The sequence below is a fragment of the Palaemon carinicauda genome, chromosome 1, assembly GCF_036898095.1.
Source record: "Palaemon carinicauda isolate YSFRI2023 chromosome 1, ASM3689809v2, whole genome shotgun sequence".
In the NCBI taxonomy this organism is placed as follows: domain Eukaryota; kingdom Metazoa; phylum Arthropoda; class Malacostraca; order Decapoda; family Palaemonidae; genus Palaemon; species Palaemon carinicauda.
The window spans coordinates 106,646,061-106,656,060 of NC_090725.1; the positions used below are offsets into that span (position 1 = coordinate 106,646,061).

The 10,000-nt window shown below is 37.2% G+C and overlaps 2 protein-coding genes across 2 annotated transcripts in view; both read right to left on the reverse strand.

Annotated features, from left to right (window-relative positions):
* Positions 1–10,000, reverse strand: part of Snr1 (SWI/SNF related, matrix associated, actin dependent regulator of chromatin, subfamily b, member 1) — a 582,028-nt gene that overhangs the window by 76,816 nt on the left and 495,212 nt on the right. The window lies entirely within an intron of this gene.
* Positions 1–10,000, reverse strand: part of LOC137653082 (polycystin-1-like protein 2) — a 56,619-nt gene that overhangs the window by 17,572 nt on the left and 29,047 nt on the right. The window contains exons 15-22 of the mRNA XM_068386508.1: positions 9,745–9,969; positions 8,579–8,796; positions 7,435–7,600; positions 6,301–6,443; positions 5,198–5,333; positions 2,911–3,037; positions 1,642–1,741; positions 267–462 (exon numbers count right to left, since the gene is read on the reverse strand). Of these exons, the coding sequence (XP_068242609.1) occupies positions 267–462; positions 1,642–1,741; positions 2,911–3,037; positions 5,198–5,333; positions 6,301–6,443; positions 7,435–7,600; positions 8,579–8,796; positions 9,745–9,969 (1,311 nt within the window). The remainder of the gene's footprint in view (positions 1–266; positions 463–1,641; positions 1,742–2,910; positions 3,038–5,197; positions 5,334–6,300; positions 6,444–7,434; positions 7,601–8,578; positions 8,797–9,744; positions 9,970–10,000) is intronic.

A 10,000-nucleotide genomic window follows, 5' to 3' on the forward strand; every position in this document is an offset into this window, starting at 1 on the left:
CCTTGGGGGAGGAAATTATGTCTCTGGCAATTAATCGAATATTCTAATTAGCAAATGTATGCTTCGATCAAGTCATTAATCTGGCGTACAGTCTCTCTCTCTCTCTCTCTCTCTCTCTCTCTCTCTCTCTCTCTCTCTCTCTCTCTCTCTCCAAGGATGGACTAAAAACTCTGAGACACCCAAAATCCTTGTAACTCTCTCTCTCTCTCTCTCTCTCTCTCTCTCTCTCTCTCTCTCTCTCTCTCTCTCTCTCTCTCTTTGCTCACCTTCAAAGGCTGCACGAACAGAATGGACGAGAAGAACGAAATGATGAGCGAAGTGACCCACTTCGTGGCTTTCGTGTTGCCGAACTGGATCCCGTACATGAGCAGGAAGAAGCAGGACACAGCCAAGCACAGCCACACCAGGATCCAGGCGATGATGGAAAACCACCAGGGAAGGGTGAAGCTCTTCTTTTTCTTCCTGTTAAGAGAGAGAGAGAGAGAGAGAGAGAGAGAGAGAGAGAGAGAGAGAGAGAGAGAGAGAGAGAGAGAGAGAGAGAGAGAGCTGTGTTATGTATTTTGTACTGTAATACTATATGCGCCACGGGTAATAAGAGTAATGATTGCACAGTATTGCATTGTTAGAACGTGTTTCGGCACAGTTCATAGTTGTAGTAGCGTATGTTGATGAAGGATTTAATCATTCATTAATTGCTCTAAAGTTAGGATGTGATTCATCTTACTATTGTATTGCAGTAGGATTCGATATTTTGGAGAGCGATGCTCAATTTTGTTTTCTCTATGTACGTGTACGAGTTTTGTTTACATATTCTCACATAAAGTCAGAAGTTGTTGAGACACGATTGAGAGCTGAGAAGCAATGTTATCCCAAGTCCATTAAATGTAATTTAAGAATACAAACGTAACATTACATCCCACCAAGAAGAATCGACGACGTTAATAAGGGATAATTAACAACACTAATGAATGGATATTATTTTACTTGGGATAACCAATACTATACAGAAGAAGATGGGGGGTTAGGTCTTAACGGTCAAATATCGTTACTTGATTTTAAATGGGAGCATTTTCAAACTGGCGCTTCGGTCCGCTCTCGCTCTAGTCTCACTCCGGTCATGATAGAATATAATCAATTTGTACAATAACAGGCTAATATTCACTGCGTAAATACATTTCATAATCACTTATCAATATTCCTATACAATTATGCTTTTTCTTTATATATATATATATATATATATATATATATATATATATATATATATATATATATATATATATATATATATATATATATATATATAAAATCATGCCATGTCACTGATCGGACCCAGAGTGTGAACAGCCCTGTACTTGACCGAAGCGAGAGCGAACAGAGGCTGGAAAGTGACCTGACCGATATGTATTGTATACATATGCTCATCATGTATACAAACGTATATAAACATATATATATATATATATATATATATATATATATATATATATATATATATACTGTATATATATACATATGTATATATATATATATATATATATACATATATATATATATATATATATATATATATATATATATATATATATATATATATATATGAGTGGAACATAGAGAGAGGAAGAGTAATTTAAGACTTACTTTTGAGTTAGTATTTTAGTTTCAGATGTGACATTTCCATTTCCTTGATTTTCTACATCTTTGCCTTCAACAGAGGGCTTTTTGGATTGAGCTGTTTCACCTGTAAGAAGAAGAAAAATGTAATTTCTTAATATCATGTTTTATATATAAGATAAGCTCTCTAGCTAGTGTTATCATATGCATCCTCTGTTAATGGGATCAAACTAGTTGTTTTTGAAACTACAATGGATAGTCAGGAAACTAATTTACTTGACCATATTAAAAAATCATATCTCATTCTTGTATCTATAAGTCTAAGTAATTGCTATCTGTTACTCTTATTACAAAACCATATCTTTTTCTTTTATCTATGTCTAAATAATTACCATATTTTAATCTAATTACAAAACCACATATTATTCTTAATTCTATAAGTCTAAATAATTGCCATCTGTTACTCTTATTATAAAACCATATCTTATTCTGGTATGTATGTGTAAATAATTGTCATATTTTAATCTTTTTGCAAAACCACACCTTTTTCTTATATCTATAGGTCTAAATAATTGCTATCTGTTACTCTTATAATAAGACCATATATTATTCTTGTATATATGTTTAAATAATTACCATATTTTAATCCTATTACAAAACTATATCTTTTTCTTCTATTTACAAGTCTCAGCCTATATCATGAAGTTACAACGTTCATGATAAGTAGGCCTATTGGGGACTACAGTATGCCATTTTGACAGAAAGCCCCCGTCCGGAGAATAGCTCCGAGCAATCACAGAAAAAGAAGTAGGCCTAGAGTTCTCTTGCTTTGGGGTACACTCGAGCACACTATTCTATCTTTTTTCTCTTCTTGTTTTGTTAATGTTTTTATGGTTTATAAAGGAAATATCTATTCCAATGTTACTGTTCTTAAAACATTTTATTTTCCCTTGTTTCCTTTCCTCACTGGGCTATTTTCCCTGTTGGAGCCCCTAGGTTTATAGCATCCTGCTTTTCCAACTAGGGTTGTAGCTTAGCAAATACTAATACTAATACTAATACCATAGCCAATTCTTTTTAGTGATGCAGATTTGCACAGACTCGCAGGGGTTGCCCTTTTAGCTCGGAAAAGCTTCCTGATCGCTGATTGGTTGGACAAGATAATTCTAACCAATCAGATAGCAGGAAACTTTTCCGAGCTAAGAGGGCACCGCTGCGAGTCACTGCAAATGCATCTCATTGAAAAAAAAATTAGTATAGTACTAATACTAATACATTCAAATGTGGGTAACTTACGCGTTCTCTCCACCGCCTCCTGCACTCTAGATTTTCGAAGTTTCCTTGGTCTGGCTTTTCGAAAGAGCATCACGATCACCATTGATGGGACGAACACGATCAGATTACTCATCATGCCTACACCGATCTGTGGAGATGGTCGTTTAAAAGGTTTAAAGGCCGCTCATGAATGGCAGCGGCAAGGGACAGTGATATTGCCCTATCGAGCTCGACAATCAATGCCCTAGAGACTGAACATATATACATATGAATTGTTATGAATAAGGTAGAATGCTCAGAATACATGATACTATTGCATGAATAAGGTAGAATACTGTGTGGTTTTAGATAAGATATACCAGCGCCCAAACCCCCTCTCCACCCGAAGAGGGCCAGACATTGGCTGCTGATGACTCAGCAGATAGACCTATAGGCTTCCCCCAAACCCTACTTCCTTAGCTCACAAGGATGATGAGGTTGCATCGACCTAAGAAACTAACTAGTTTGCGCGGGACTGGGATTCACCAGTCAAGAACTTTAGCCCATCACCACCCAAGGACTGGAGGGCTAGGCAATGGCTGCTGATGACTCAGCAGATAGACCTATAGGCTCCCCAAACCCTACTTCCTTAGCTCACCAGGAAGGTGAGGTTGCAGCGACCCAAGAAACAAACGAGTTTGAGCGGTACTCGAACCCCAGTCTGGCGTTTACCAGTCAGGGACGTTACCACATCGGCCACCACATTTAGTTGAAAGCTATAGTTATGTGCTGAGACTTGAACTTGATTATTATACATTATTCAGTAATACGTAGAGTACATGAATTCTAAACATCTATCTCACTCTCGATGAAGGATAATATGAGGACTTTTATTCCAAAGAAGCTTTATAATATAAATGTTTACCTTTTCCTTGCTCGAGGGTACACTCGGACGCACTATTTTATCTTCTTTCTCTTCCTCTTGTTATTTTTTAAGTTTTGTAGTTTATATATGAAAAACCTATATCAATGTTGTTACGATATCTTATTTTAATTGTTCATTACTTCTCTTATAGTTTATTTATATCCTTGTTTCATTTCCTCACAGGGCTATTTTCCCCTGTTGGAGCCCTTGGGCTTATAGCATCCTGCTATTCTAACTAGAGTTATAGCTTAGCTAATAATAATAATAATAATAATAATAATAATAATAATAATAATGATAATAATAATAATAACAATAATTTAATATCAATCAAAATATCAAACAATTTGTTTTGTTTTCATTTGCGGCATCACAAAACTTCAACGACGCTTCCAATTAAAGTTAAGAGCAATAAATATATTTGTAATTTTTATCTTTCAACATTTATTTAAATAAAAAATTTTAGAAGCAAAAATTCATTGAATCAATAATAGGACCTAAAAAATGATGTATGGTTTTAAATTTCCTGGTATACGTATCTTCTTTTCAGCGAGTAACCAAACAGATAGTGTAGGGAATCACAGAGGTGGTGGGCGGGGCTTCACACAAACTAACCGTGTAGTAAGGGTGTGGTTGGAAGCACTTCCTCAGAGCGAGGTGTGCCAGGAATACCTGCGTCCAACTGTACATCTATTACCGGTAAAATTTTTGATCTTAGGAGAGTTTGATACAGAAATAATAATAACAATAATAATAATAATAATAATAATAATAGCTATTCCACATTGAATTATCACAGATACACAATGAAGTATGAAAATGAAAATCCTAACCAACCAGCGCTCTAGAGAAGAGAATTATCCGGAAAATAGAAAAATTGGATAAGAAAATAAACTCTGCCGATGCAGCCATTACTTTTAACTCAACCTGCCTAAAAGAGGGTCTCCTACCACAATAATAATAATAATAATATAGGGTCCATATCTAAGATATTAAAAAGTAATATTAAGAAAGCAGGAGCCGATATAGCCCCAGTACTTGTGCAGAAGAGCGTGCTACTTGAAACAGCTCATATAGTGGGGGAAGTGGTGGATTCCTAGGGAAGCTGGATGTAACCTGGAGTCCCATACTATAAATCATCAGTCTCGGGAGGCTGTTATTAAAAAGAAGAATAATAATACCTCAAAGATAAAGAAATAATAATAATAATAATAATAATAATAATAATAATAATAATAATAATAATAATAATAATATATCTCAGGAGACTGTTATTCAAAAGAAAAAGAATAATACCTCAATAATAATAATAATAATAATAATAATAGCAACCGGTCTCAGGGGACTGTTATTAAAAAGAAGAAGAATAACACCTCTAAAATAAAGAAATGATAATAGCAATACTTGTTCTGGACTGAGGTTAAAGGGTCCCACGTTCAATCCCCCGGAGCCCGGCTGCTCAGGCACCCTCTCGTACCACATGGCATTGACGAGCATTGACAGGAATAGCAGGGCGAAGCAACATCCAACTCGCTGGCATCTGTTAAAGCGAAATATGATATGAATAAGTTTGCAACCATGATGCAGAAATACAATAATTAATGCGCAAAAGTTAGAGTGGATATGAATGTGTTGAGGTGGTTTGGCCATGTTGAGAGAATGGAAAATGTCTGTCTGCTAAAGAAGGTGATGAATGCAAGAGTTGATGGGAGAAGTACAAGAGGAAAGCCAAGGTTTGGGTGGATGGATGGAGTGAAGAAAGCTCTGGGTGATAGGAGGATAGATGTGAGAGAGGCAAGAGAGCGTGCTAGAAAAAGGCAGACCCGGTAGGCCGTGCTGCTTCCTCCGGTCGCCTTAGATGACCGCGGAGGTAGCAGCAGTAGGGGATTCAGCGTTATGAAGCTTTATCCGTGGTGGATAACGGGGGAGGGTGGGCTGTGGCACCGTAGCAGTACCAGCCGAACTCGGTCGAGTCCCTTGACAGGCTGGGAGGAGCGTAGAGAGGAAAGGTCCCCTTGTTTTTTCCTTTGTTTGATGTTGGTTACCCCCAAAATTGGGGGAAGTGCCTTAGTATATAGATAGATAGAAATGTTAACGATAACCCAGAATGTATATGTCAAATGCTGTGAGAAATTAATCCTATTTAAGGCTTAAAGGTTTAAAGGTCACTCATGAATGGCAGAGACAAGGGACGGTGACATTACCCTATTAAGCAGGACAATGCCCTAGAGACTAACCATATATACAGTACATTGAAGATCGAAACTAAGGACCCCAATCAATTAGAAAATAAAACAGGCATGAAAAGTACACAAAATAAACTATAAATAATCTTGTGTGTAAGGCAACGAATACTTAAAATACAGAATTCAAATGATGCGTTGTATGTAATGTAATGAATAAATCAGAATGCAGATATCAAATGATACGAGAAATTACTATGGTTAGATATTTGAAGAAAGAAATTAATTAGTCAGAAAATAGAAGTAAAAAACTCAAATTAAGACCTTGTGAATCTGGAGCGTGGTGGTCTCAAGAACACAGAGAACCAGAGATGAGCGTCTGAGATGTTCTTCGTGGACCTTGCTTCGAAAAGATGTTTGAATTCCATCCTCTCTTCGGTTCCAGCCACCTGGAGGAGGCGATCGATCTGGAAAATGAAATATAATTATAATCAATTCTTTTTAGTGAGGCAGATTGGCACCGACTCGTAGGGGTGCCCTTTTAGCTCAGAAAAGTTTCCTGTTCGCTGATTGGTTGGACAAGATAATTTTAACCAATCAGATAGCAGGAAACTTTTCCGAGCTAAAAGGGCACTGCTGCGAGTCAGTGCAAATGCACCTCATTAAAAAAAACTGAGTATAGTTATATTATCATTATAATAATAATATGACTCAGGCATACATGGCTGAGGACTATGGAGCATCAAGTAGGAGATGATGATTGGAGAAGTACTGATTTAAAAGCTCAAGGTTTAGACGACTGGTAAAATCTAACCGAGGCCCTTTACGTCAATAGGCGTAGGGGGAGATAATAAAGATGATGCTGATGATAATGTAGGAGATAGAGATTTCGCCTTTTTTACTAATTTTACAATTCCACATGTAGAGGAGCTAAACAAATAAGACTTATTATCAAGTAATATGTTAGCCTTCATATATATAAGATACCTTTTCCATACATTTAAAAGATAATAAATTACTATCTCTCATTACGCTGCGTTCAGAGAGATGACACAGGAAAGACATGGCGGGAATTCATTGAGGACCTATACATCCTGTGAGTCCCAAGGGGTTAAATGAATGAATGAATTACTTTATTGTAGTCTCCACAAATATCCCGGGTGAAATAAACCCCATCCCCTGATGACGTCATAGCCAATCAGGTTGTCTCCCACTATACTAACCAATAATGTGGGAGACGACATGATTGGCTATGATGTCATCAGGGGGTGGGGCTTATTTTGCCCGGAATCTAGAAATAAGCCCCACCCCCTGGTGATGTCATAGCCAATCCCGTTGTCACCCACTATACTCACTGATAACGAGGGAGACAACATGATTGGCTATGACATCATCAAGGGGTGGGGCTTATTTTGCCAGGAATCTCTGCGGGAACTATAATCTCTTATCTTATCTTACCCTTCCATCTTCAGATTCAACTGCCAACCACTCGTTCGCGATGAATTCGTATCTCTCGCCTGTTTGAATATCCCTGAAAACGATGTAACTCAGAAACCAGGAAGCGTTGGGTCCTATGCCTGAGTTGTCGTGCCAAATCCTCAGGAATTGGAGGGATCCCAAAGGCCTGAGAACAAAAAGACATAAAATAGATATTATTTATAGGTTTAAAGGCTGCTTATGAATGGCAGAGACAAGAGACAGTGACAATGCCCTAGAGACTGACACAGTATTCTTGAAGTTTTATTCAAGCTTTGACCAAGTTGCGGAATGATCTTCTTAATCAGGCAGTTAAATTGGTGGAGCTTCAAAATCTCAACCTTGCAGTGAAAAGGCTAACATAAATCTCTTTTTTTATAGTTCATGCTTGTTACTGTTCTTAGAATATTTCATTTTAAATGTTCATTACTTCTCTTGTAGTTTATTTATTTCCTTATCTCCTTTCCTCACAGGCTAATTTTGCCTGTTGGAGCCCTTGAGCTGATAACATTCTGCTTTTCCAACAAGGGTTGTAGCTTAGCGAGTAATAATAATAATAATAATAATAATAATAATAATAATAATAATAATAATAACCCTTCCTACCCCTTCCCCCTTTCCTAACTACAACACAACAGTTGTGGTTTCCGAGTGTACCTCTGGGGGTACCCCCTCTCACTAGGGTATGACTACTCTTCTCTCCCTACTCAAGGGACGGGGAAAGACCGAGTAGTATAAATCTGACAATGCCACTGAATGTGACAGGAAAGAAATACACACATAGCTTTAGTCTCATCCACATTTACTCTCAAGCCACCACTCTCCAAAGTCTCTTGCTACTCTCATTTTCAACGGTAATCACCTACTATCTTCTTATAGCAACTTCACAGCTCTTCATATCTGATCTCTTCACTTAACACATCCATGGTCAGAATAAGTACTAATCAAATATAAACCTGCTATATACTCAAACCATTGCTTTTCTATGCTCTTCAAAAAGAATAATTCTATACATGATGATCAATTAGACATATTGATCTAGGCTTATATGTTGACCGAACTTGGATGCAAAATAAGTCAAGGTTAAACTTCCCACCCAAAGTCTATAGACTTTGCTCCCACCTACCTTGGCACAGCCAGGACGAACACATCCACATCAGCCTTCCTCAATATTTTCCGTCTGCTGTCCCCTAGGGTTCGAACTTCCGTCTCGGCCTTGTCGCCGGAGAGAATGAATTGAACAACTGAATCTGTCTGGGCTTCTTTTTTGTTGCCTGTGAAGACCAACATCTCGTATAAATACTTATCCTCTACTCTGTTGTCTGGCAGGGGAGAAGCACCAAGCTGTAGAAAATAAGCCAATGTCTTATTTTGGATTGCCAGTAAATTTCAGAATCTGTAACAAACTTTTATAGTAGATATTTACCCGACATTATTATAGCTAAGCTACACCCCTAAATGGAAAAGCAAGATGATACAAGCCCTAGAGCCCCTACAGGGAAAGTAGCGTTGTGAGGATAGTAAGTAAGGAATTAAATTCTATGATATTTTGTATGAGAAGTAATGAATAAAAAGATAAAGCATCTAGAGATGAGTGCTGTTAATGCTGGAGAGGACATGATTGGCTATGAGGTTATCGGGGGTGGGGCTTATTTCTGCAGCGACTTTAATTCATGAACTACAGTAGCTAACCTCTCCTTGGTCCATTGTTGGCCAAATCCTTATTAGAGAACCTTTTATATCAAAACATTATTAGGGTTTTATTACCAACAAATTTCAATTATATATCACATTTAAACATTATTCTTTAGTCATAGTATAAGACTGATAGATATTCTAAATTTAATATGATTTTTTTTTCTTTTTAACTTTTAAGTGCTTTCAGTAAATCGGGAATAACAGAATTTAATGTTATCCAAAAAGCAGTAGATAATGAAAACTAAACCTATATAATTTATTTAAAAAAAAAAAAACAATTCATAAGAGCCAACATAAATCTAGTACAGGGGTTCTGTACCCATTGGGCATTTTTACAAATTCGTATGTACCCCTCACATTGAAGAGCAAAAAGAGAAAGAGTGAAATTGATATTGTGATATAATCTTATCATTCAATCGTATAGCAGATTACATGTATTGTGCAGTACTGGCTATTCTCTCAAATTCAATGTACCCCTGAAGAGTAAAAATGTACCACTGGGGTTACATCTTACCCAGGTTGGGAACCTCTAATCTAGTAACTAAGGGACTGGATCCAGTAACTCATGGACTGGAAGAAAATTCAATTCCCTACCTTCAAAACATCCTTCTTGTCCTTGATACGAGCCCAGATCATTATTAGGGCGAATAGGCTGAGGCCAATGATGAGGGTAATATAGATGGTAAGATTATCCTCAAAGCCCATATTAGCAAAGACGTAGTTGAAGTCGATTGTGTTCGGAGCCGCCATAAACCCGCTGCCGAAGCTGGTCAGATGCGTAACACTGCATATGGTGGTTTGAGAGTCAGCATAGGTGACCTGTAGTGGCATAATAATTAGCATAATTGAT